Source organism: Eucalyptus grandis, chromosome 7, assembly GCF_016545825.1.
Source record: "Eucalyptus grandis isolate ANBG69807.140 chromosome 7, ASM1654582v1, whole genome shotgun sequence".
Taxonomy (NCBI): domain Eukaryota; kingdom Viridiplantae; phylum Streptophyta; class Magnoliopsida; order Myrtales; family Myrtaceae; genus Eucalyptus; species Eucalyptus grandis.
The window spans coordinates 58,100,395-58,126,507 of NC_052618.1; the positions used below are offsets into that span (position 1 = coordinate 58,100,395).

The 26,113-nt window shown below is 41.1% G+C and overlaps 4 protein-coding genes across 6 annotated transcripts; 2 read left to right on the forward strand and 2 right to left on the reverse strand.

Annotated features, from left to right (window-relative positions):
• The first annotated feature begins 652 nt into the window (after positions 1 to 652).
• Positions 653 to 6,090, forward strand: LOC104454496 (transcription factor GAMYB). 2 transcript variants are annotated; one of them, XM_010069358.3, is made up of 5 exons: positions 653 to 769; positions 1,497 to 1,657; positions 2,363 to 2,788; positions 4,187 to 5,201; positions 5,498 to 6,090. In XM_010069358.3, the coding sequence occupies exons 3-5, from the start codon at positions 2,426 to 2,428 to the stop codon at positions 5,797 to 5,799; spliced, it is 1,680 nt and encodes a 559-aa protein (XP_010067660.2). In that variant the 5' UTR covers positions 653 to 769; positions 1,497 to 1,657; positions 2,363 to 2,425; the 3' UTR covers positions 5,800 to 6,090. The 2 variants fall into 2 exon arrangements, with proteins under 2 accessions (XP_010067660.2, XP_010067659.2); XM_010069357.3 differs by lacking the exon at positions 653 to 769 and adding an exon at positions 985 to 1,260.
• Positions 6,091 to 8,170: 2,080 nt separating this feature from the next.
• LOC104455935 (inactive protein kinase SELMODRAFT_444075-like) lies at positions 8,171 to 14,670 on the reverse strand. Its single transcript, XM_010070639.3, has 9 exons — positions 14,355 to 14,670; positions 14,080 to 14,222; positions 12,743 to 12,840; positions 12,273 to 12,493; positions 10,860 to 11,609; positions 10,549 to 10,697; positions 9,896 to 10,117; positions 9,341 to 9,490; positions 8,171 to 8,482 (listed from the first exon to the last, which is right to left on the reverse strand). Exons 1-9 carry the CDS (start codon positions 14,530 to 14,532, stop codon positions 8,171 to 8,173), a joined length of 2,223 nt encoding a protein of 740 aa, XP_010068941.2. The 5' UTR covers positions 14,533 to 14,670.
• Positions 14,671 to 17,460: 2,790 nt separating this feature from the next.
• LOC104454497 (dnaJ homolog subfamily C member 2) lies at positions 17,461 to 21,548 on the reverse strand. The gene is made up of 2 exons (XM_010069359.3): positions 21,317 to 21,548; positions 17,461 to 20,158 (listed from the first exon to the last, which is right to left on the reverse strand). Exon 2 carries the CDS (start codon positions 20,051 to 20,053, stop codon positions 18,110 to 18,112), a length of 1,944 nt encoding a protein of 647 aa, XP_010067661.2. The 5' UTR covers positions 20,054 to 20,158; positions 21,317 to 21,548; the 3' UTR covers positions 17,461 to 18,109.
• Positions 21,549 to 22,228: 680 nt separating this feature from the next.
• On the forward strand, positions 22,229 to 26,100 carry LOC104454498. 2 transcript variants are annotated; one of them, XM_010069361.3, is made up of 8 exons: positions 22,229 to 22,327; positions 22,423 to 22,542; positions 23,103 to 23,197; positions 24,449 to 24,544; positions 25,179 to 25,232; positions 25,298 to 25,363; positions 25,585 to 25,663; positions 25,783 to 26,100. In XM_010069361.3, the coding sequence occupies exons 1-8, from the start codon at positions 22,271 to 22,273 to the stop codon at positions 25,858 to 25,860; spliced, it is 645 nt and encodes a 214-aa protein (XP_010067663.2). In that variant the 5' UTR covers positions 22,229 to 22,270; the 3' UTR covers positions 25,861 to 26,100. The 2 variants fall into 2 exon arrangements, with proteins under 2 accessions (XP_010067663.2, XP_010067664.2); XM_010069362.3 differs by lacking the exon at positions 22,423 to 22,542 and having other exon boundaries at positions 22,238 to 22,327.
• Positions 26,101 to 26,113: the final 13 nt, after the last annotated feature.

A 26,113-nucleotide genomic window follows, 5' to 3' on the forward strand; every position in this document is an offset into this window, starting at 1 on the left:
ACGGAAAATTGCTTATTTTGACCAAACAAAATTTTTAAAATATGAGTTGCGATATCTATATATGTTTCGAATTGATTCTTATTGAGATTTATATTTTAGCTTGTGTTTTTAAATTGGAAATTATTTAAAATAACGCTAGATAATCATTAGGAAAAGGCGGCACGTTCGGCTTGGCTATTTATATTAAGCGATCTCATTTATTGGTTCTTACGGAAAGATTTAGATAACTTTAAAAAAATCAAATAAATAAACAAAAAAATCACCCCCGTTCATTCCATCAAAAGCCCAAGAAGCCCAAATTCGGGAAACCAGGGAGATCCTCTCTCTCTCTCTCCTCCCCTCTCCATGTGCAGATCCCGCGTGTCCAATCATCATCGCGGCCGCATGCACATTAAGGCCCCCTGTCCCCACGCGCCGTCCCGCGCGTGAGCTCCACGCCCCCCCGGGGCGAATCTCAAAAGTACGCACCGCGCGCGACTCTGGTATAATCTCCTTGACTTTGGTCAGAACGACTTTCATTTTTTTTTAATAATAATTTCTTCGTCCCCATTCGAATGCGCGGGTGCGAGTGTGAACGAAAGAGAGAGAGAGAGAGAAGAGAGGGAGAGGTGTTCCTGCTCATGCGTCTTTTAAAGGTCCGCGAAAGTGGAGGATACCATTCCATCTCTCTCTCTCTCTCTCTCTCTCTCTCTCTATCTCTTCTGCGACCGATCATGGCGTCCGCGAGGTGAGGAAATCTCTGGACAGCGAAGGCGGAAAATATGATAGAGTAAGCTCCCGGGTCCTCCTCCTTTTCCGGCCGTCCACGGCGGCGGCGACGACGACGTGCGACGACGCTGGTGATTTTGCATGAACGCGACGACGATGTTTGATCGGAAAGGAAAGGAGGAAATAAAGGAAAGGAAAAGGGAGAGAAAAGGAGGGGGGCAAAAATTGGGGGAAATAATTAAAGAAAAAAGAAAAAAAGAAAAAACGAGGGGGGGGGAGAAAGCTGTTGCCTCCTCCGCTTTTGTCTCCCTGAATTCTCTTCGGTTTTGCCATTTCTCCACTCAATCGATTTCCTTCCCTCCTCCGCCTCTTCCTCCTCCTTCCCCCCTTCCTCTTTCCCTGAAAAATCTTCCCCTCTCTCTCTCTCTCTTCCTTTCTTCTCTCTCTCTCTCCCTGTTATGGTGAATGTCTGTGTGCGTTTGGATCTCGACGTTCGTGTACTTTCTGCCCGAGGGTCCGCGGCGTCGTAGGCTCTCTCTCTCTCGTGTCGAGGTCAGGCTTAGGGTTTTCTCCGCGTTTCTTGTTTTGGGGTGGCGGGGATTTTCTGCGTTTTGCGGATCTGCGGAGAGCATTTGCTGCGATCGCGTTGTTTGTTTAATGATTGGAGCCATCCCCTTTCGCCGTAATCCGCGACAGAGAGTTGATGGTTCGGAACGAGTTTTTCAGCTGCGGAGCTTCTTGGAATTCTCTGTTGATTTGATGATTTTTCCCTTTTTTGCGGGTTTCAGGTGTTCCGTGCGTAGCTAGCTATTCCTGGGCGGCCTAGCTCAATTCGAGGCCCTTGGACCCGGGAAATTCCCAATTGGCGGTGGATTGATTGGTCGGAGAAAGCAGTTTCCTTTTTGGCGATTCGGGAATCTCGTGTCTGCTCTGTCGGGGTCAGATTCAGGTGTGCAATTCCTTCGCGATGGGTTGGGGGGGTGCAGAATCTCTCTTTTGCGACCTTTGGATGGATCTGATTTGTAGAAAGCCGTTAAAGTTTGCTTGAATTGTCGTCTGTTGAGATTGTTTAGTCTTGTTAAGAAAGACCCTGTTATATCTAGTAATGTCTTGATTGAAGTTTGTGCAGTTTTGTTGTGTAATAATTGTTGGGAATCCTCTGCAGTAGATGGCGTTGTGCTTCTAAGGTTGGTGAGCTAAATGAATTCTGCTTTAAGTGTATCTCAAAGCACTGGACTGGGTTTATTTATACTTCCATGCTTTTGCCTTGCTTTATTGATATGCCAAGTTGGATGAGACTCTTTTGAACATAGTGATTATTAAATCCTCATTACCCCAATCTTCTCGTTGGACTTCGGTCTCAGAAGATGACTTGTCTAATAACATATGTTTAATTAGCATTTTATGAAAGCTTGATTCTACCTTTTCTTTATAATTGTTTTTTCTGTAAGATGTTTATACGCTTTGGTTTTTGGGCATTCTCCAATTTTGATTGGCATCTCTTCTCTTTGTGGGCTTTTATATCTTGTTTTGCCAAGAGGGGAACTTTTAAATATTGTCATCAGTTTGAATGGTTTTCTTGGAAGATTGAGAATGTCTCCCTAGCTACCGTGTTGCATCTAACATGCTCTGTCGCAAATTCGTTTTCTGGCAGTTAGATTGTCACTGCCCTGTTGCACTTCTGGAAAGGTCTTCTGTGCAAATACAATTGAAAGATATGAGCCACACAACATTTGAGTGTGATGATGGGGTAGTCTCCCAGGATCAGATTGGCTCCCCTTTGATGGATAAAGGTAAGAGTGGAGGAAGTGAGGATGGCGGATTAGTTCTGAAGAAAGGTCCATGGACGTCTGCTGAAGATGCCATTTTGGTGGACTATGTCAAGAAGCATGGGGAGGGAAATTGGAATGCTGTTCAAAAGTTCTCAGGGCTTTCTCGTTGTGGCAAGAGTTGCCGGTTGCGGTGGGCAAATCACTTGCGGCCAAACTTGAAGAAAGGAGCATTTTCTGCAGAGGAAGAAAGACTCATTGTGGAACTCCATGCAAAAATGGGAAACAAATGGGCCCGCATGGCTGCACATGTAATTGCTCGACTTCCTTATCTAGATGTTGAAGGAGGAGCTTTCTCTACTTTTCATTATTATTCTTGTTTGCTTCCTGCACAGTTCATGTAGTAAAATTAAAATATAAGGATTTTCTTTCGTACCTGCATTGCACGAGATATGCGATCTATTGTTTAGTTAGCGGATTAGATTTCATCTGATGCACGTCTCTTAGTTTAATGTTCCTTTGGTTTAGATGAAAAGTATCCAGTATAGCTTCTTGCATGGTTAAAATTGCCAGTGTTGGCATGCAATGAATTTGGAAGCTGTTTGAATATAGGTATATGTTTAATAAGGCGGACCACTGGAGAGTAATAATTTGCTTCCAGTCTGAAAAAGTTTATACTGAATTTCTGAAATTGGTCGGTTTTCTACCATGTTTGAAGTCTGTTGTATATATATTACTTGAGGTTTTTGAAAACTATGAAACAGTCATTTGGAACTCTACTCCTTGATGTGAAGATTCTGCAGTGCCTGAAAGAACTAGTCTGCCCTTTAAAAAACTATCATGGTCCCGAGAGGCTCGGGACAGTTAATTTGCAACCATCAGAATTCTAAATATTTCCTTTATCGAGATGGTATCGTGTCAGATGAGTATGTCTTGGTCAGTTGCACTTTGCAATAAGTGACTCTGGTGAGCTTCACATTGCAAGACCTTTGGATCATTCGGCTGCACATGAAAGTCAATTTAGCATTTGGAATTCACTAATACAAGTACCGGTAGTGATGCTTTGTTGAAATTGTTGTTTTGAATTACAAAATAATTGGCAGCTCTCCTGTTACTTTCTGCTGCTAATCACAGATGGCATTCTTGCACTATGAGCAGCATTATATCTATCCATGCCGGGACGCATTTTGCCCCAATCATGTCTCTTTCTGTTTTGTTTGGCTGGATGAGTGCGTTCTAAGAAAAGAAGAATTCACGAAAGAGACGTGAGTGACCTAACTCCTTATGCATGCTTTGAAAAAACAACAAGGCGATGCAGAGGGCACCTTTATATGTACACTCGACAGCAAAAGAGTACCTTTTGAGGACAATTACTCTACTGGCCTTCAGCCTTGTGTGGACCTAGGGTTCATTAAGGATTTGCAACACTTTTCTTTCTCTTCATTTTTTCTTGTTCCTTTCATGACTTGGAATATGAAAGTGATCATTTACTAAACAACTGACGGAATGTTGGATAACTTCGATGATTTTCTTTGATTGTGCATGACTGCACATTACCTTCAATTCCTTTTCCTTCTTGCACTTGTTAATAGTTAGATTCGTCAGTTCCTGTTCTTTCACCGACATTGTCCTACTACACTTATTTTCTATGTGGATAGTTCAACATACTGATGTTCTTCACCTTTTCAATTGCTCTTGGCATCTTTTAGCTGCCAGGTCGTACAGATAACGAGATAAAGAACTATTGGAACACGCGAATCAAGAGACGTCAACGTGCTGGCTTACCTCTTTATCCTGCTGAGTTGTGCATGCAAGCATTGCAGGACGGTCAACAAGGTCAGACATTTTGCAGAATGACCAATGGGAATAAAGGTCATCATGAGATCTTGCAGGGCAGTGGTTATGAGATTCCAGATATTGTATTTGACAGTTTCAAGGCCAACCACAGTGTCTTACCTTATACTCCTGAAATTTCTGACATTTCTGCGACCGGCTTGCTGATGAAAGGTCTTGCTTCTTCTCAATGTGGTGGTTTGGTGCAGCCAACAATGCCTCGTCACAAACGTCTTCGTCAATCGGCATCCTTTTACCCTGGCTATGGTGGTATTTTTAAAGATGCATTTCCCTCGATGCATCAATTTGAGGATGATTCCCGCGAGAAACTTTCTCGAGCTATCGTCCATCCTTTTCCGATTGATCATGATCCAGATAAGAACCCACTGCCCTTTGGTGTGGTTCAAGGTAGCCATTCCTTTTCAAATGGCAATTCCTCTACTTCTGAGCCCTCTTATGAGGCTTTGAAGTTGGAGCTCCCTTCACTCCAATATTCTGAACCCGATATGGGTAGCTGGGACACTTCTTCTTCCCCTCCTACTTTACTTGAATCGGTCGACAATTTTATCCTGTCTCCAGCTAGAACTGGAAAGGCTGAATCAGAGTGTCTTTCTCCCCGTAATAGTGGGCTGCTGGATGCTTTAGTTCACGAGTCGAAGACTATGAGCAGTGCCAAAAATAATTCACCTGAAAAAAGTACAAATTCATCTGCTCTGACACCTGGTGATATAAGCAGTTCCACTTTGGATATTTGCAAGTCTGAATGGGAAGAGTATGGCGACCCCATTTCTCCACCGGGCCATTCTGCAACTTCAGTTTTCAATGGTTGTACTCCTTTGAGCACTAGTGGAAGCTCACTGGATGAACAACCACATCCCGATACCTTCACTGGTGAGTATGTCTTGGAATGATTTTTTTTTTTCTTCTGGTTGCAAATGTTTTTGTTCTTTTAGGAATTTGACACAATGGATGTAGCAAGTTAGTCGAGCTCCATTACTTAAAACATCCTCGAGTTTAATGGCTCCTGATTAAAGCAGGCTGCAAATATCTTCGATTCCTTTTTCATTCTTTGCTGTAGTTTGTGCCTTCTACCTTTTTTCTCTGGTCTCCAAAATTTTCCTTCCTTCAGGCTGGATACATATGGATCATGGGTTAAGCATATAACAATTGTTTTGGTTGTTCTGCAGCATACAATGTTAAACCGGAACCTTTCAACCTTCAGTCTCCTGAGAGCAAGCATGAAATCCCTGCCCATTGCGACTTGATGCGGCCTGATGCTTTGCTTGCTTCAGATTGGTTTGGACTCGGTTCTGGATCTCTGAAGGATCAATCCACCGTTTCTGATTCCATGGTGTCGCTTCTCGGAGATGATCTTTGCAACGACTACAAACAAAGCATCGGAACTTGTACTTCAGATCAAGAATGGAGACTTAATTCGTGTGCCTGGAACAACATGCCTTCTGCGTGTCAAATGCCTGAACTCCCGTAGAATTTGCTAGGCCAGAATTCCCCAAGGTCTGAACCGACTTCTGTTCCTGTCGATAATCTGTCTTGTCAATCCTAGTCGCGCACAGAGCGCACAAAGGTCACTATGGTGCTATTCTGGCTGTGATTTTCTTAGTTCTCTTGCTCTTAAGACATCTGGTAGTAGGAATTTGCCGTGTGAAACTTTGAACTACAGAGGCATTTAGGTATATGTTGACCTTGTTCCTCTATAATTGTTTGAATAACCGAATATCCTGTATTGAATGCTTGACGCAGTCTAAGATTGTTCGCATTATTTTCTTTTGGGTTTTCTGTTTCTATAATTAATCGGTATCCCCGTTTTTTTTTTTTTTTTTTTAAATCTTCGAAAGTGTCCGGCAATTCTGCTGTGATATCTCCAACATTTTATCCATCTTTTTTCAAACTTTCAATTAAGATATATTATTGTGGCCTTGAATTTAGTGTTCCCTAAATATATTTTTTTTTTGTCGATCCTACTTTATACTTACTCTCAGACTTTTGCTTTGCCTCTTATAAAGCGTAGGAGTCGAAACCTACTCTTGAAACTCACGCGTCCTCATCCCATCCCCTTGAAAATGTGGGGATTTGAACTTCTCAGTTCCCCTTCCACCTTCCATGTTAGAAGGGTGGCCATTGGGGCTGAAAATTGAATAATTATAAAAAAAAATTCTCGGCATAATTATTTATATCACATAAGAAAAATTAATCAAAGAAAAAAATTGGCAAAAAAGAAAAAGAAAGAAGAAAATATCAACAACAATTTTAAGCTTAAAATTTTTATCTTGTCCTTTTTCAATCTAATCACTATTTATAATTAGGGGTGAGCAGAAGCTCCGGATCAAATTGGGAACTGATTCCCAATTCCTAAAATTGGGATCTACCTACTCAAACTATTGGGATAGATTTTTTGTTTTTTTTTTAATTCTTGTTATTTCAAATTTCTAAAACCCTATTCTTAATTCTTTTTTGGCTCATATTCAGTCATCTATGCTCATTGTTTATGCCTCTCTTATCTCTCTCACTCTCTCGGTCACATAGTATTCTCACCTCGACGCCTCTCAAGCTTAGTTTTTTAAGATCATTAGAGTGTTGTTCGTGGAGATGAGTATCGTGTTTAGCTTATCCCAAGCTTGTCTTATCAACGTGTAGTAATTTAGACTATGCAATAACACTTTTCAGAGAGTAGAAAAAAGAAAAATTATATACGGTCGCTTACCAGATGGGTCCAGGACTAGGAATCGGCCCTTCTAGGGTGGAAACCAGCCGCCTGGAGCTGATCACTCCTGTTTACCATGAAAAAAATCAATTAGACTCTTTTTCTTCCTTTTTCTTTTTTGTGAAATGCTATTAGCCCCTCTTTCGAAATTAGGAATTTCATTTTATTTTTTTTTGCGCGAAATGACCATTTGAGTTCCCTCGGCCCTCGCCTACTTCCCGCAAGCTCTGTTCGAGCGAACAACCTTCCCTAGTTCGTCGGCGAGAGAGAGGGAGAGATTTCAGTGGAATACATGATCATCGTCTTCGATTTTCTCTCTGCCTAATGACTGTTATCAATCTCCTGCTGAGTTTGAACTGGGTCATCATGAAAGTGGTCGAGAAATCTTGCGAGCAGAGCACGATGCTGTTTGAATGATGGTCAATGGGGAAGGGAAGCATTTTCGGGGTCGAAGGCATTGACGTGTTTTCGCCACTGCAAGACTAGTTTGATCTTTCTCTTTTGACGAGAGAAAAGAAAAAAAAAATCGTCCTTCCGCTCGATCGAGTTCTCACTGGCCTAATTAGCTATACCTTTCGCCATTCAAGATCCCGAGAACGTGCGGAAAGATGACCCCGTATGAGCTTTGAGTGGCGGAATCTTTATGTTGATGAAGAACGACAAGAACAGCCACGGAACTTTCGGTTTTTCACATTGGACATGAAATGCATTTCTTTTTTCTCGGTTAACTTGATGATGACTACTAGGCTGGCATCCCCAAGGAAAGAAGTTGTTACCAACTTCATGCGCGCATTGCTGTCTGCCTTACTGGGTTTATCGCCTTTGGACGTGCAATGAATGATGGAGCTGCAAAGCATGCTTTTTGTCCACCCTGGTGTAATTTTCCTCCGAAGATCATCCTTGGGAATCATGTTACATCGGCTCGCCATTTCGGTCTTGCAAAATTGAAGGAACACAGTTTGGTAAAAAGGTTACACAAGCCGGATGAAGGTAGCTATAGCTAATATCTTATGGCGATGACTACTCCTTAAGAGATTCTGCATTGGCGTCCCCCGATGTTTCTCCGCCCTTTGTGCTGGTCGTTTCGCCACTAGCCGTGCTCTGTGCATCACTTAAGAAGTCCCGGAAGAAGAGGGTTTCATTGGAGGCGATGGCGGGAGCCCGATGTTTCTCCGCCCTTTGTGCTGGTCGTTTCGCTGCTAGCTGTGCTTTGTGCATCACTTAAGGAAGTCCCGGAAGAAGAGGGTTTCATTGGAGGCGATGGCGGGAGCCTTCTGCTCGCATAACCCGTGCCATGCATCAGTGCTGTGTCCGCATTGAAGCTTCTGTCATCGTATTGAGATTCGCTGGAGTCTGGCATGCTACCGGCTGAATCTGATCTTGCTGGGGAGAAGTCTCTAATGGAGCAACCGCCCTTTCTTTCCATTATGTAAGTTAATACATCAACTACCTGCATTTGTTTTGGAGGGTGACTGAGGAAACCCTTATAATGGCCAGATATTCTCAATAAATCAGCAAGGAACAGATTCTTGATCAAGCTTAGATGCTCGTTCCTTCGCTAAAGTCCAACCCTAACTACTGAAGTTACATGTGGCTACGATGGACCTCATAAGCAAGCAGGTTACATGTGCCTACGATAAACCTCGTAAGCAAGCAGCGTGGGATAACATTAGTGCCCCTCTCATGTGCAAACTCGAATGAAACCGAATGGAAAAATGGACTTGGAGTGAAATAATGGAGCGATAAGATGACCAAGAATCCAAAGTTGAAATATGAAATGGGACGTGAAGAATTGAAAACTAGCTCCAATACTATAATAACAAGTCCAACCCAAATGTTTAAACTGATAATTGGAGTGAAGCTACATGTGTTTAAAGCCATGATAATCCCGTAAGTAAGAGATACAGGATGAATTTAATAGAAACTAACTATGAATAAGGAGTTGTTCCGCTATTAGTTTAGGCCGAAAGTAATTTATTTACCTACAACACTGCACATTCTACAGAAATCCAGGCCAATTAATGTAGGACAAGAGGAAACTGAGTATAGGAAAAAACTGTCACGAGATTTTTAGAATGCCTAGTGGTTCTGTTGCCGTGTTCATACATTCAGATCCATGTCTTAGTTTTGTCGGTACGTGTTCTTTTATCTTAGGAGATGTATGACAAAGAACTACAGATGGTTAGGAATGTGAAAGTGCAATGCCATCTGCGTCCAATTTTAAAGGGGCAGACAGCATGCAATTATGTGTGTTTTGATTTTCGTTGTTGCTAATCTTGCAAGATATTAGTGAAATTGAAAGACTGACCACATCCATAGTCATCCTCTTTTGAGGATCCTTGCTGAGACATTTTTCTGCTACTCGAACCATCCAAAACAGTTGGTAGACGTCATGGGACTCCCCGATCCTGCGATCAATCAGATCTGGATAATTTCGTTCTTTCAATAGTGGTCGTGCCTGCAAAACGTTATAAGCTGTCAGTAGAGGAACCTTGTATACAGAAGAAAGGATTAAGTTGCACAAGCAGGGGAATAAAATGGAGAGCAAGTTAAGACTGCCTGATCTTTTTGGCAACATGCCACTGTTTGCAGTCTGAAACAAATGAACCAAAACAGGAAGTAAACTTTTGTTCTTTTATGAAAACAAATCACCCTCTAGCAGCTCCGTTCCTTTATGCTTGATAGGGGGCCTTCTTTCTTTGATGTTTTATCGAAAAAATACAGCGAAGGAAAAATTTTTTAAAGAAATTGTTTTTGGACTGCCTTACCTGGAGAACTTAAGCACCACACTTTTGCAGACAGTTATTGAAGTAAATATAGCCAACGGGAAATTTTATATTGAAGCACATAATGAAGCCAGTACCCATCCTACAAGACTTTTTCCTTCAAGAGATTTATCTGTGGTCTTCCGTCCTGTTATCAGCTGCAACAGAACGACCCCAAAGGAGTACACGTCCGTCTTGGTAGAAACTTTCCCATATTCTGCATATTCGGGGGCTAAGTATCCTAGAGTTCCAACAAGTCTTGTCTCAGAGCTGTATTCCAAGTCTTCACGTCGAGTTTTGGCAAGGCCAAAATCTCCTAGCTAATACATATACAATTCGGTAGTCAAACTTCAGTTTGGCAGAATAGGTTTTGTACCGGGTTAATAGATTGAGTTAAATGTAGTATTAGTCAGCCAGATTTGTTATAGCGCCTTTCATGAAAGTTTAAATTAGATGCTAAAACTTGTAAAGAACATCTTTAATGACAAAATATAGGTTTTACATATCCCAGATAAAGGATACTTTTATGTCCATTTCCGATTATAAAATTTCCAACTAATTTGTCACAGTATCATCATTTTTTTTGGAACTGATTTCTTACTTTTGAAGAGCTTTAGGACGACTTAGAAGGATGAGTTATAATTGTTTAGGAAGACAAAAGACTTGTCGGATCTCACAATTTTGTTAGTTTTTCATTGAAAAAGTATTCAAATGAATATTTGAAGATCCAAGGATGTCCTGAAGGATTTACCAGTGATTCAAAATCATGGGTCACTAGGATGTTGTTAGGTCTCATATCTCTGTGGACAATGTTCTTCTCATGAAGATACTGTAAACCTTTTGCGGTTCCCAAGGCTATTCTCATCCTTTTTTCCCAAGTAAGGGTTCTGCGAGAGTGTTCTGCACCATGAAAACATATCTCCGTGATTAGTTTTATCTGCATATCATATTCAGGAAAAATCCTGTTCCACACTTTGTGTGAGGAAAATTATCACGCGACTTGGAACTAGAATAGTGCAACAATTAGAACAATCATGCGCCTTCAACGCCTTAGATACTTACTGGACAGATGCTGATCCAGAGAACCATTGCACACATACTCATATACCAGCAACCGGTGATTTCCTTCTGAACATGATCCTAACAGCATGACCAAATTCTCGTGCCTGGCTGTACTGAGTACATTAACTTCAGATTTGAATTCCTTCTCTCCTTGAAAACTGGCACTTTTATGTTGCTTAACAGCAATTTTCAGCCCTTTCAGCTTTCCTCTATAGACAGAACCAAAGCCACCTTCTGATAGAAAGTTCCTTGGAGAGAATCCTTCTGTGGCAGCTTGGAGCTCTGCATAAGTGAAGTCTCTTTTCCATCCAACTTTTGGACGTCTATTCTTGCAAATGGAGCATATAGGGTTTTTAAACTGCTCATTTTGTTGACGATCTTCCATGCAATCACTGTTGTTGTTGCTGGGATGTACCTGTGGGTCTTCCAGACTGAATCCACTATCTGGATTTGTTTTATCTTCCTCTTGCATGTCTGCAGCGAGTAACGGGGATTGCTCTCCGGCAGTTTCATGTTCTGTGTTTGTGGTAGTCTCCTCATCGCGAAAGTACAGAGGGGAGCCCTGGTCCTCGGTAAAGCTGGAACTCGAGGCTTCAGTGTTGCCCAGGCTTGAAGTTGAAACCGTGGTTGTGATAAGCTGCTCACTTGATGAAGATTTATAGAATGCAGATGTTCTGGGAGGATGCATTGTGGGTTCTGCACCAGCACCATCGCCTTTTGTTTTGTCATTTTTCTGAAGACTGGTAGAGCCTAAAATAACATATTATAGATTGAGATGCAGTCTTCATTGCAGAATAAATTTTGATATCGTGTTTGCTTGAACAGTATTTCATAGATATGATGCTGTGATGCCTCCCTGTGCGTGAGCACATTCAGCATGCCTATATCTGATTCTTATGGGGTAAAAGTCTTAAATATAGGATGTCTCCAACACTATAATGTGATTCTACTTTCTTCTTTCAGGAGTTGTTGTACGGATTAGTTGGGAGGAAAAAAGGAAGAAAAAGGCATTTCTCTACCCACTTTTCAGCCACCAATCAGATGTTGCATTCACACTCCTTGAACTTGGAAGACTTCTGACTATTATTATTATTATTATTATTATTATTATTTTTTGGGTAAAGAAAAGGGAAGAATGGAGAAGCATTACAAAAGTGCATTAAACCATCCCACAATATGGACTTTGTCTTTCATGTCTGTAGAATCGATCTATGCAACTGTCTTACCTAGTTCTAAAAGAGAAGGTGAGCATATTATATTAGACGGCAGCTCATCACTTGAATGCAAATTTAACCAATGAAGCAGATTGAAGCTTCTATGAGGCTCAGATTTGAATGTTTAAAGAAGTGCATGTGTTGTAATAGGAGTTCAAAGGTGTTTGCACAAGATACAAGAAGCCAATATATTACTTACTCCTGGGAGACAATTCGTCCTCTGTGCCACTGGGTAGCATTTCAAAATATGTGACATGACCTGCAGAGCTTCTACTCTCACCAGTGCTTTTCCTGGTGGACGTTTTACTGTGTACACTGGCTTTTTGCCCTTTCAACCTTTCAATGCGGTTATTGCTTTTTACCCTTGCTATTCCACATGAAAGATTTTCCATGAGGTACTTCTCATCCTTCTTCATCTGCCTGCATCAAGGATGTGACAAAATATATAGAAGTCTAAATTTTTTTTTTTTTTTGGGCTGTTGTGTTTTTTATGCTCAATTTTCCCTCTTACTGGTCTAAAACAGGAAGAAAAATCACTTGTTCGCATTATGGACGTTAAAAGGCATATAGACAAAACCATCACTTGATTGGCATGTTTTTCTTTTACTGCATAGGAATGGAGGTCTTATGTTGTGGAAGGTCCAATGGTAACACGGTAGTTTGGCTAACCTGTCAAGTATCACCCATGTTGCCTCAAAACTCCTGGCAGCCTTTACAGCAACAACTTTAGGCGAAGCTCCAGCTTTCACATCTATTAGGAAGTGAATCTGAGATTTCATAAACAAAAGTTTGTTTCGTTACCCTATAGGTTACAAGGATAAAATGATGGCGTCAATTTTTCCCAGTACTTTACCTAGCAGCTAAGTAAATTAGTTCATCTTTATGCTACAAAAGAAGAATTCAGATTCATATAGAAGAACTTGTGAACATCAGTGTGCAACTAATCTAGCAATATGCTATTTCCTTAATGTCACCAGCCAGATATCTATGGCCATGTCTACAGAGATTAATGTACAAAGTGAAAAGAGCTGCTTCCAGGGGTGTGCTCATTTAAATTGTCAAATTATTCCAAATCTGAGAATGAGAGGCAAGTCAGTCAAATTCATATTCTGTACTATTGAGGACCTAATTAAAACTGATTTATGAAGTGATTAGTATAATCTGAATAAAAGTCTATAGCCAAGTAGCTTGTGGATGTGTCTAAATTAAATTTGTTGTACTGATAGTATATAATTGAGAAGCTACAGGAATGGTAAGCTTACTGCTACTTTATGTAAGTGTCGCTAATTGGCATGTAAAAAATAGATCATTTTATTACACAATCCAGCCATGCAACTTCTGTTTATTGCATGTTTTTTGTAATAGCATTCTCAGAAAATTTTGGTTTAACTCGCCAAAACACTTTCATCAAGGGGATTGTGTCCCATCCATATGATATTTTTAAACTATCAAGCTACATATGTACCAATTTATAACAGTTAATCGCGGGAATAAATAATGAATAAATTAGTATATCGTGTGGTGAAAACTTATGTTTGTAAACTAATGTCTCCTGTACACTGCACTGGGCATTTGATTAGCAGCTTTTAGTGCACTTCCTAATTTCAAGGATAATTGGTTGCATCTTAACAGCATAGTTGCGGCTGAAAAGCTATCTAAACTGTCAGCATGATCATCTTAATCTCAAAGCTGAGATGTGCTATTTCCCGGATTGAAGTGCATAAACTGCTTATTTGTTGGATAGAAGAATAATTCCTATGAGAGGAAGCTATCTACGTATGACAGATAAAGGTTGAAAAATAAGTGGAAAGCCTCATATTAGAAGATCAGAATGGTAAAGGTATATTGTTGTCGTGGAAGCACAGTTAGCAGCATTATTCTCTAGTACTTATCTCTAGATCTCTTTCTGTTCCTTTTTATTACAGTTTTTGAGTGGTTAATTGCTTGCCATGTAAAAAGATCTTAAGAGAAGCTGCGTGTGTAAAGTCTGACTTTTGGTATATTACCTCTGCTTTCTTGCACTCTTGATATATCTCCTTAAGTTCCTCATTATTCATGTACTCTTCCTTCTTCCGTGCAACTTCTTCCCGTACAGTCTTCTTATTTGCTCCAAGTATGGATGCTGAATCCACTTTGCTCTTGTAGCCCACTGGATATACGAAGAGAAGGGTGTGCAAGAGAGAGAAGAAGTTATCAAACCAAAACTGGTTTAGTGGTGAATTAGGCTGTCATTCTATTCCCTGTACCCGTTTCCTAAGTGAACAAAAGTAAGAAATCTTACGCAGTTTTCCAGCCTTTGAAAACGTACTAGGATTAATAACCTGGTGGAGAACTCCTAGAAGCAGGAGCTTATGTCCAGGCTTACGTGGTAAGCCTTTCAGGGCACATTTGATTGCACTCAGGCTAACATCTTTCGAGGCATCCACGATCACCACCACTCTTTCAACTTCAAAGGACATTTTTTTTTTGTTTTGCTACTTTCACTGAACTAGAAGTGAATATTGCAAACAAAAAAGAACACAAATGGGTAGAAAGCTCAAAATCAATAGTTTTCCAACTTGTTTTCAAAAACTGCTTTAAAGTTTCTGTAAGACGACCTTTCAGATGTCTGCGACCATCCTATGGCAGAAATTTTTAAAAACAGTCATATTTGAATTCTTGTATGGTTGGCTCAAACTTTTGTCGCAGGAGACTAGATTCAATGAGAAGATGGGCACAGTAGACTGAAATTGACATATTCACAAGGATCTCAAAAGCAGGTTTCTTGTCAATGTTGTGCAGACCTTGGCTGCGGAACTTTGAAAGCAGTTGAGGTATAAAATGGTGGTGATACTGAGCAGGATCTCTAGGGATGGCCTGAGTGCATATTCGGATATTCTAGGAATGGCCCTGGGAATTTCTCTATATTGCAGGATGGAATATAAGTACACTTTCCTTAAGTTGATAATTCCTAGGATTGAATGAGTATCTTATTATTATTATTTTTAGACAGATTGGTGGCCTCGTCTCAGGTAAATATTGTTTGATAACTACAAAGCTGACAGGTTTTTCTTCGTGGGCAACTCAACCATATATTATCACTTAATTGCTTGCTGTTAAGGGTGGATGACCGTGACAATTGAATTACGTAAAGCAAATATTGAGCTGTTTCGAGGTTTGATTGGTCCCCGATCTTTTGTCCTTGTCATATGTTTTTACATGGGGAAGGTATCCTTATAAAGACGTTTTTCAATGAATATGTTTAATCTGTTTGAAAACTATTTCTGAAATCTCGTTCAGATACATCCGACCTTGGAGATTGATGCGCCCAAGGACCAAAACTTCAAAATGGCTTCCTTTTCACTGTCAGAGGATGCCAGGATAAGATATTTCGAGTAACAAGTTGTTTTAAATGGTTTGAAACTGTGAAGCGGCATCCTGAAATGCTTATGAGCGTTTTCGTCTCTCCAGAAATATGACCAATCTGCCAATTTTCCCCGCATCTTGTTTCAAAGCGGCGTCGAACGCCTTCTTTGTCTGTTGACATCTTCAGTCTGTTCACATTAAAGGAACATGCCAACAAATGCCGAAAGGCTGTATACCCTGTCGCATCCTTAAAGGGACACAGCTGCTCGACATTTCAACCCGTTACCTCCAAGGTAAAAGACGCGGATGAATTTATCCTGTAATCCTAACTGAGCAGGAATTTTCATGAGACTTGGTTTTTCTACATTATTTCCACATAGCAGGGCAGGTCCCAGCACAAGGAGCTTGAGGGTGCTGTTTAGACTTTCGCTTGGTGGTACGTGCACGGAACAACCGGTCCTTGAATCATCAAAGACATCATCGCTTTAAAGACATCGCCATTGGCAATCTCTATGTTTTGACACTTTCAATTCATTACTATGAACCCGTTTTGCTAGGAATGTTTATTCGTGTCGGTTGCCATCGCACGGACCCCATTAAGGATCCTGACAAATTTGACTGGCTGGAAAGAACGCTAATGGGACTCTTTATACAAGAAACGACTGGTCTATGAAGGACAGACGTGACGGCATCTATTATCTGTCAATCATTTCATTTAATTGCACCAGCAATTCTTTCTTTGTCTTAACTATTTGTTCAGTAGCTATTGTGATCCGCCGATTCGGAGAGCCACATCTGATGCACCATTACGAAATGTTCGGCCTAGAGCAGACAATGCGGCTCATTCATTCTTAGATTCCTGTGGTTCGATGCTCTTTATGTTTTGGTAAAGAAATGCGTCCGATGTTCATATCTAGGTCTTTTCCTTTCCATATAAAGAGTTACAGGTGTGTAACCAAACTGGTTCTATCTAAAAACTGGACCATACCACTTAAAAAACAGGTCTAGGAATAGGTTCCAAAAACTGAAAATCAAACTGGACTGCTTGGAACCGATTTTATAAGCTAATAAGCCAAATCCGTGATTTTTTTTTCCCTTAAATTCTAACCTCAACACTCTTTCGTTCTTCATCGAAACTCCTTGTGAAGTCTTTCCTCTTGCCCTAATTTTTTTTTTTATGGAGGATTAAGGAATGAAGTTTTATAATTTATGTTGTATGTTACATGTTTGAATTTTGTATCGTGACTATGTGTTCATCTTATAAATTGTTGTTTTTAGCAAATAGGGATTTCCGTCATTCATCTTTTATTTTGAACTGCTTTGTTACTCATAACCTCATATGATTTTACTATAGAAAAATAAACAAAAAAAGAACCAAAAAAAAAAAACTCTTGAGTAAGCCCCGAAACCATACTCAAAAAACACTATAGGTTTCAAAATCGGCTCTAGACAAACATAGTAGATTCTAGATTTCAAAAATTGAAAATCGATTATAATAGAGTACGTTCTAGAATTACGGCAAACTCAACATCTTACCCGGCAAGCTCCGCATCTAGGATTCTGTAATCACACCCGGCAAAAGGCAATTCTTAATAGCCTAAGGTGCGTAGCGGTCCCCCCACGGGACGGTAACTACCTCTAAGACGAGTGAAGAAAGAAGAGGGATAATTTCTTTGAACATCTTTATCCCAGAATTCATCATCCGCAAGAAATCCACTTCCGTAGGAGCGTTGACTTCAGCTTCTTTTTGGTACCCATCCTCGAACTCGAACTGATCACCCTAGATCACCCTAGAAAGAGTTGAGGTTTTAACCTGCGAACGCTGCTACACAAGCCAAATTGCTTTGACTAAATGTCAAAAACCATGAAAATAAAGTATTTTGACCTTCGAGAAGAATTGAACGCATGATTTTCTCTAGACTTCATAAGAAAAAAATTGCCACTTTGAGCACCGGCACTAGAGAGTGCCCAAGGTATGCGAGGTTCACATGAATCCAACATTATTGCTTTTCATTCACGCAGTAAGGATCAAGCACGAAGAATTACTGCCAAAGCCCTACTCCCCTGCAAATGACTGCAGAGCATTGGTCAAATAACTCCACTTCCACGCACAGATTAGCGGCTAGCCCTTGCTCCAACAAAAAAAAAAATGCAGCATCTCTATTCTAGGAGACATCACTTACATCGGAACAGAACATCACCATAGGATCGGTGTTTCACAGCATTAAAATGGAAACGGTAAACTATAAAATGACGGTACAAAAATTCACCAGACGAGCAAAAAGAAGAAGCCAGTATTGCTATAAACTCAAAAGGCATCTGCATCTGCCTCATAATCTCGCAGTAGATCAAATAATTCCATAATGCTCATAGCATGCCAACTAACTTGGCTTGGAGTCTCTCTTCAAAGTGTGTGCTAATTGACTGATGGAAGTACATAATTATCGAGAAGCTTCTATAAACTGGGGCAATGGAAAACTTCCACGCACAGAGCCCCTCTGTACTGAGATGTTGCCTATAAGGTATGTCAAAAATGAGTCCTCGGTAAAAAATGCTCTTTCTCACGTGTGACATGGATTTCAAAAATTGAATTCCTGCCATGAGAAGAGAAGAATATGACCTCAAAGGGTACATCCAGAGACGGCCAATCTCCACATGCACTTCTATAAGTCGGCAAGGGGGTGCAGCACATTATACCGAGCTTTTCTTGTTTCTGAAGCTCTCCTTCAGCAATGCAAATTTTTTCTTGCATTGGTTCACAGTCTTCCCAGGAACTGCAGCTGCCACTCTCTCCCACCTCTGATTGGTATCCTTAGGGAAAGTCTTTAGTGCTTGTACTAGTGCCCTCTCTTGAACAGCAGACCAAACATCTTGCTCCGAGCTTGACGAACTGCCGTTTTCAGTAACCAAATCATTGGGATCCTGGTTATTCACAACTTTTCTCGAAGATGCTTCTCCATTGTCCGTCTTGACAGCAGTACTTTCAGCTGTGGGGATAATTGTTTCTCCAACTTCTTCTCTAGTTGTAAGTGGAGATGCAATTGACTGTGCTGGTTTCCTTTTCTCAAGAAATGAATCGAAAGCTTTGGAAGAATCCGGCTTTTGGAGAAGCACTGTTTTTGTTGCCTTGAGAATTTCTTCCACTGATCTTCCAGTACCTATGTACTCCGATATAACCTCCCACCTATGAGATGTTCCTTTGGGATACTTCGTCATTCCTTTCCTCAAGAGCTCAATCTCTTCTTTTCCCCAAGGTTTCTCCTGCTTCTCAAAGTTGCTTAATGGGACACTGCCATTTGCCTCCACAGAACTATTTGGTTGCTCATTCTTCTTATCACCTTGTTTTTTATCCTCCGACTTAGGTTGGCCCCCTCGTGCATTTCTGAGAATTTCTGCACGTTCTAAGCCCTCTCTGTCTTCCATCTGACCACATAAGCTCCTCAGCGCCTCAATATCAAGTGACATGCAGAGTGTTTCCACATCATCTTCAGAGAGATCAAGCAAATGCTGGGAGATAATAGGAGCCGAAAATGTGCGAAGGCGCGTCCTCTCTTTGCGTAAGAGCTTCTTTTCTCTCTCTTTCACCTTCTTCTGCTGCAATGCAGCTTCAGCAGCCCGCTTTTCATCCTCCTCTTTCCGGCGTTTCTCTTCTTCAGCAATTCTGGCAGCTTCTTCCTCCTGCAACTTCTTTGCCAGATACTTGGCCACCTTTTTCCTCTGCCTCTCTGCTTTCTCCTCCTCCTTTCTCCTCTGTATCCTTGGATCTCTCTTGTAGGCATTATCAACAAGAGTGCGTACCCGTGCATATTCTTCCTTTCTAGCTTTTTCTGTGAGCTTTGCATTCTGCCTCTCCATCCACCTCTTGTGGTCACGAGATTCAGCTTGCTCAATATCGAACTCATCGGCATGGGGAAACTCTCTCCAGCTTTTAAAAGAGTACCAAAAGTTGTAGAAATTGTCCACCTCCTTAATTGTTGTATTTTCATCACCTAACGATGGGATTGGCTGGTTAACAGACCATCGACCATTCCTCATGAAAGCAGGAGCAAAGACCTTATAGAAGTCCTGCGGTGCACAATCAGTAGGTATTTCATCGTCAAACTCATCAGTGGAATCATAGATTCTCCTCTTCAAAGGATCAATCAAAACCTCATACGATTCCTGGATGGCCTTGAAGTGGTTTTCAATTTCATCCTTCTTAGCTTGTTTTGCAGCTTCAGTTTCCTCAGCTAGAAGCAGTGAGGCCTGTTTGTCAGGGTGATACTTCAGGGCCGTCTCTCTGTAACTTTTCTTAATTTGATCTTCTGTTGCAAGATACCTCAGATGACTCAAACCCAACAAAGCATAATGATCTTGCTGATTGCTCCCCGAACCAGCTTTCTTTTTACCTTTGCTGCTATATGAATCAAATGATGGCATGCTCGTCTGCTCTTTATCCCCGACAACAGTCTGATCAGAACCATCCACATCTTCCTCCTCACAGCCAAGGAGCTTCATAGCAGCAGCATGGAAGGCATGTCCAGCAGGTTCATATTTTAAAGCCTTCACAGGAAGGCAATTTGAAGCCACATAAATTGGCTGTCCACCAACAATCTCGTCTGAGTAGGAAATTAGCCTGCTCATTTGAATCGCCATTTTGCCGGAAATGAGATGATGAAAACTGTAGAAAGAAGCTCCAAGGGTCAATATCCACAAGCAGATCTGTTCAGGTGTATTGCTCTGGTCATCCAACAATTCCAACTGCACTTGCCATCAAAACTACATCAATATTGTTCAGATAGAAGCATTAAATAAAAAAGAAATAAAACCAAGTTTACAAATCTTGGAGAGGCTAAGCCAACACACCCATGAAATGCAAACATTATTTCTTTTCAAATTAGTAAGATTTCATTAAGAAGGCACCGGGAGGGTAGTGTCCATATACAAAACGGCTTTGGGCAGAAGCCAACATATAGAAAATTATGCACAAAAGCCTGTTTGTAACATTTCCACCAAACTAGATGTATGAAATTAAGCTTTCTGGCTACACCAAAACTGAAAAGTACACAACTAGCTTTAAAGAATCCAAAGAGGATGTAGAAATGCTAACTTAATGTAGGCCCTCAATATATAAATGGAATTCATTTCAGAAGCTAGGTTTAAATAGCAATCTAATCATTATGTCCACAAAAGGAAATAGGATCATCATTTTGCTAATCGCAAGGTGGAATAAGTATTGGAGTTGCACTATTTTTGTTAGGCCAGCTGGCTGATGCTAATTGTATCAGTCCTACTCTGAAGAGCTACTTGGCGAGTCTAGAAGCAAGTCCACAGGATTGTGCAAACTCGCAAGGGTAACCCCTAAAGATACACGATCTCAACAGTGATAGGCAAGGAATCGAAAGGGCGAAATTGCAGGAAAGACCAATAAGAACAAAGAAACTAAAGTCAGGGCCAAAGAAAACCGCAGAGCCCAAATCCCCAAAAATCGACACATGCGCGCGGCACTGTACATGCAACAGACCAAGCCTCCGAAGGCAAATTCACATTCACACGCACCAAGAACAACTATCGAGAGAATCCCCAATCAGCAGCCAAAGCACGAAACTGGAACGACACGGCCACCGAGCTACCTTCAAAAATCACCGCGCCGCCAAACACGACCTAGCGGCAAAACAAAACCCCACCCGCCCGCCAGACGAGCGCCGTCTCATTACATCCAAACCCTCCCACTGGACGGACGGACGGACGACGGCGGGCGGCGGCGGCGGCGGCGGCGGCTCCAACAACACGACGCGAGGCGGCCGCCGCCGCGCGCGACAGAGAAGGCAAACGCGAACCGGAACAACAATCAATCGAGAAGCGACGCGTCCGTACAAGAGCGGCGCCATCGAAAGCAAGAAAGGCGCAGCGGCGTACCTTCGGCTAGGGTTTTGACAAGCGAGGAAGCGAAGGGAAGGGAAGGGAAGGGAGGCGGGCGATTCGATTTCCGGCGTGGGTTCAGCTGCCTGCCTCCTTCTTCTTCTTCTTCGCTTGATTTCGTAAGAGGTCGGATTCGGTCCCCCGAAATTTATACGGCGAATAGAGAGAGAGAGAGAGAGAGAGGGCCGAGGGTTTTGCGATTTCTGGGAGGCTGGCTCTCTCTGCGCTGCGGTGGCTCCCGCTTTGCCTTTTTGTCGACTATAGAGTCGGAGGAAGGACCGAATTGCAATTTCCCTGAAAATAGGATTTGGGCCCAGCCCATTCCCCCCCTAAAACAAGCCCAGTGACTGTGGATCCGGGTAAACCGTATTGTCCACCTACTTTTTTTTCTTTTTTCTTTTTTCTTCTATATATTTTCAATAATCATTTCAATTTGATTAGCGAAGCCTGGAATTGTTTTTGGACTCCTTTCAATTTCATGGAATCCACCATAGAGCAAAAAATTAAAAAATACCTCCTTGATGGCGACCTAATTAAAGAACACATCACACCGATCCTTAAACAGAATAAAAAAAAGGTTATTAGACTCGTCAGACCAAAAGAATAAATCAAAATTATAACATATTTTTTCCATAAAAAAAAGGAGTTGCAAAATAATTTTTGTATTGTTTATAAATGAACAAAAACTAGTCCATCGTCCAAAAAATACCAAGACATAAATTGCCGTCAATAATCAAAATAATTTTCATTAACTAATTATTTGAAGTGATTATTTTTAGAAAATGCTTTATAAATTATTTATTTGAGAAAAAAAAAAATAGAATCTTAATATAATCAAAGGTAAATATTATGCGCTGCGGGAAAAAAATATAAACAAATGAATCTCCTTTGAATTTACGTAATTACATATCTATCGATTCTTCCATGACTAGCGCTCTCTAATCGAGTCAAATGCTTCTCCTGCACAGAGCCTCCTCCTTCCTCTGCCTCAGCCATCCCAAACCTCAGGTACTTTCTCTCTCCTCCCCCCCTCTCTGCATCGCCGGAATCATCCTCCGTCGCCGGACGTAACTCGATGATGATGATGGTGATATCTCGCTCAGTTAATCTTCTCGAGCGCTCCAAGGGCTCCCGCAAGCGCTCGCTCGGATAGCGTGAAGATTCTCCTCCCCGCCGATCGCTGCCGGTACGGACGGCTCTGCTCGGTCGGCGGCGACGGCAATGTGAGTTCCTGCTTTGCTTTTGCTTTTCGGTCCTGCGAGTGGAGATGAGCGTGAGTCGTGACAGACGCTGTGGTTCGCCGACGGAACGATGATTAGCGAGGATTTGTTTGGCTGTCTTTGAGGTCAATTTCAGTTAGGACATCCGTTGGCACTAGGAGGATGGAGGAGAGGATTGTGTTTCTGCAGTCTGTACATTTTTCATTGACTTTGCACAGAAATGTTAAATCATCTGTTGCGCCCGCACGATATTATGGCATGGAAAGGTGAGAGGACATGCGTCGATAGAGGAGCAGGTGAAAGATGTGCAGGATAAAGGAGACTGCTGGATTTCCCTGTTAAGGCATAGGTTTGAAGGAATAGAGAACAGTCTCTGAGTGGAAAAGCTGCACCTGTCATTATCGAAACACTGTTTGTTGTTAACTGATGAGATGTAATCTATTAGCTTTTAGCTGATGTTGTTTTTTGCCCTTCTTTGAGTGGTTATCTGGAAAAAGATTTCTTATCGCACACCACACAGTCTCTCTATTCTTCTGTTTCTCAGATTTTCTACTTCGTTTCAGGCTTACAGTCCATCAGATGCAGAAAGTAGCTGTCCCAGTGAGGAAGGAATCGATCACGGTGGAAGACATGAGGGAGGACCACTGGCGTCGAATGAGTACTTACTGCCTGCCTTATGATTCTGGAAATATGAGTCTATCACGTTGATTTGCTCTATTATAAACAAAATAAAAGTCTATCAGTGACTGGCTATGTAAGAGCTACTAATTAACCGTTTTATTTGAGGAGGAACGGGAACTATAGGTTCGCGACCTTGCAATTTTTATACTGATGGGCACTAGTACTCAAAATTGCGCTCGGGTTTAATAGAGACAATGCATTAGTTGGTCAATTCAACTGAAAAGGATGAAACTTCCTCCCATCCTTGGGATGCCCTGTAAGGTAGTTCAATCGATTACTTGTACTGATTTCATCTCATTAGTCGATGCTGCAGGACAGAAATGACCTCTCATCTCACGTGATCTGGACATAGTACTAGTTCTTTCATAGTTCACATGAGGTTGTTTGTTTTTAGCATCAAAGATGTCGGACCTCTTCAGATACGATGGAACGAATAGATATCAATATGAACACTGAAAACACGAGGTTTGATGAGTTTCTTTGCACTGCTCTATATGGGTTTGCTCTTCTAAGGATGAGAATAAGTTTGAGAGTTTCTCTTAATGCACCTGGCTTCCAGATGCTATGGCTATATTATTTCACCAATGGGTGGGTCAGGGAGAGAGAGCAGAGCATGGTTAGCACGAAGGACAGCACTGTGAATTGAATACATTATATTTGTTTTAATGGGACGGGATTTTCTCAGCATGCTGTTGGTCGCTTGCATGAGAATCTTATTACACTTAACAGTGCTAGTGCTATTGATGTCTTTATCTAGTTTCAATGCACTTCTGTAAACATAAAAGCATATCGTGACGATGACATTTTAAGAGCTCTACACCGTTTGAGCTGGATGTGTAAAAAGTGGAATGTGCTGGATGTCTGCAAGCCTGGATTGTCTGTATCCTTTTGTTTTAGGCTTTTCTTGCTCAAGCAATGATGGTGACAATGGCCAAACAAAAGAGAAAAAGAAAAGAAATGATGGTAATGATCTACTAGGTTAATTGAGGACTGTTCTTTCGAACACTACTCCTTAAGCTTTATGTTTCCTTCTCCAAGTCTCTAAACAAGTTATGCTTACAGTTTGGTCTCTTTGTTATTCTAGGCTTCACTAATTTCACCTTTCTAAAATGTTGATTTTCTTGGAAATCATTAATATTCTTTTATTCGTGTAGTTTTACCTTTTTTTTCAAAATGTTCCCAGTATTATCTTGAGTGCATTGTTTAATCTTCTTTCTTTTTTGGGTAGGACACTGAAGAAATTGAAGAGATATGGAATAGCTGGAATATTGTCCTATGGGTTGTTGAACACTGCTTACTACCTTACAACATTTCTTCTGGTCTGGTGAGTGATGGTCTTACATATGGCATAGTTGCTTTTGTCTTTTAGTCAGCACTGGAATCAGCACTTCTAGATATTAAATCTTTAAACATGAAGATCTACATTTATGGGAGTGTAATTGCAGACATTAGCCAGTGGTGTAGAGCAAGCTAGTTTGTTTGATCATCTGGCTTTTAATTTCCTGCATATGCATTCATAGATGAAACATTAAAGCTGCAGGTTCACTCTACTTTGACTTCTCCAATGTCCGTTGATTTTTTCCATCATATATGAGAACTGTCAGCAGCTTTACAAGCATCAAATTTTATCTAGATTTAATTTAATGGGAAAATGCATTTATACTAAATGAGAAGAAAAAGGCAAATAATTTGTTGAGGTTGTTGAATATCAGTACAGATTGAATCCTGCGGATCCTTGTTCACAAAATGGGTGCTGTGCATGGGTTGACACCTAATCATCTACTGTAATAACTTCCGCTAGTGCATTGTATCTATCTTGCTATTCATCTTCCCTCAGTGGAGAATGAGCTTATCAAATTAATATTTATCACACACTCATGAAAAAATTGAGAAAATCCATTTTTTGATGATCGTTAATACATAATAGACATCATATGCTAATCTAAACAGTTCTACAGGTTTTACTTTGCACCAGCACCAGGAAGAATGGGCTACCTTGCAGCGGTTGAAAGGTATGCATTCTTTTGATCATTTGGTGAGGATTAATATGGGATGACATCATTTAAGGAACTTGCAGATTCATCAAGGTAATGGCCATGGTTTGGGCTGGAAGCCAAGTCACAAAGCTTATACGAGCTGGAGGGTAAGATGCTATATTAGAATCTTCTTTTATGTAAATAATCTTTATATACTGGCTAACCGGGTACAATTGATCTCAGCAAGAGAAATCAACTTTGCACATGATGATTTCCTGGGATTGTTGCTAAGCTTAATGATTCTATGAGTGGTCATCTATTGGCATTGTCCATTCTCATTCACACCTGCAAGATATTAGTGAACATTGTTGAGTTGCTTCTCATGCAGGGCCCTCGCTCTTGCGCCTTTTGTAGACAGAGGATTGTCCTGGTTTACTACAAGATACAAATTTGAATCTCAGGAGAAGGTAGCTGAAACTCGCATTCTTCAATCTCTGGCCATTTGTCTTTACAATTCTCCTGGTTCAATCGAATTTTACCTCAATTGTTCTAGAATTATGCACCTGTTCGTGTTCAATGTTCACAGGCATTCTTGGCAATCGTGGGTTTTTGCTTTGGCCTGGCCATCTTGCTGTTTTTGGCTGTGACACTGATCTCAGCGTGATAATGCATTCTATTTGTTGGGGAACATGGTAGTTTTGTGGTCAGAGCTTTTGGTTGTGGGGGATGCGTTGCCAATCATCCCACTCTCATGTTTGTACAGCAACTTTATCCCAGATGGTTCATAGTTTTAAATGCAGCTATAAGATAGCCCCTCATAGATGATGCAATTCATTGATTTTGATTGTATACAGCCAGACCAAGACATGGGTCCTTTTGAAATTGAGACACGTATTTGGCTTCTTTTGCGAATGTTT

What these genes read in the sequence shown, in the direction of transcription:
- LOC104454496 (XM_010069358.3), top strand. Translation starts at nt 2,426, where the DNA reads ATGAGCCACACAACATTTGAGTGTGATGATGGGGTAGTCTCCCAGGAT. An exon ending in GGGCCCGCATGGCTGCACAT is followed by an intron (nt 2,789 to 4,186) that starts GTAATTGCTCGA and finishes GGCATCTTTTAG; the next exon opens with CTGCCAGGTCGTACAGATAA. An exon ending in ACATCCCGATACCTTCACTG is followed by an intron (nt 5,202 to 5,497) that starts GTGAGTATGTCT and finishes GTTGTTCTGCAG; the next exon opens with CATACAATGTTAAACCGGAA.
- LOC104454498 (XM_010069361.3), top strand. Translation starts at nt 22,271, where the DNA reads ATGCTTCTCCTGCACAGAGCCTCCTCCTTCCTCTGCCTCAGCCATCCC. An exon ending in ACAACATTTCTTCTGGTCTG is followed by an intron (nt 24,545 to 25,178) that starts GTGAGTGATGGT and finishes ACAGTTCTACAG; the next exon opens with GTTTTACTTTGCACCAGCAC. An exon ending in TACCTTGCAGCGGTTGAAAG is followed by an intron (nt 25,233 to 25,297) that starts GTATGCATTCTT and finishes AGGAACTTGCAG; the next exon opens with ATTCATCAAGGTAATGGCCA.
- LOC104454497 (XM_010069359.3), bottom strand. Translation starts at nt 20,053, where the DNA reads ATGGCGATTCAAATGAGCAGGCTAATTTCCTACTCAGACGAGATTGTT.
- LOC104455935 (XM_010070639.3), bottom strand. Translation starts at nt 14,532, where the DNA reads ATGTCCTTTGAAGTTGAAAGAGTGGTGGTGATCGTGGATGCCTCGAAA. An exon ending in TTCAAAGGCTGGAAAACTGC is followed by an intron (nt 14,223 to 14,354) that starts GTAAGATTTCTT and finishes TCGTATATCCAG; the next exon opens with TGGGCTACAAGAGCAAAGTG. An exon ending in TCTGGATCAGCATCTGTCCA is followed by an intron (nt 10,698 to 10,859) that starts GTAAGTATCTAA and finishes TTCATGGTGCAG; the next exon opens with AACACTCTCGCAGAACCCTT.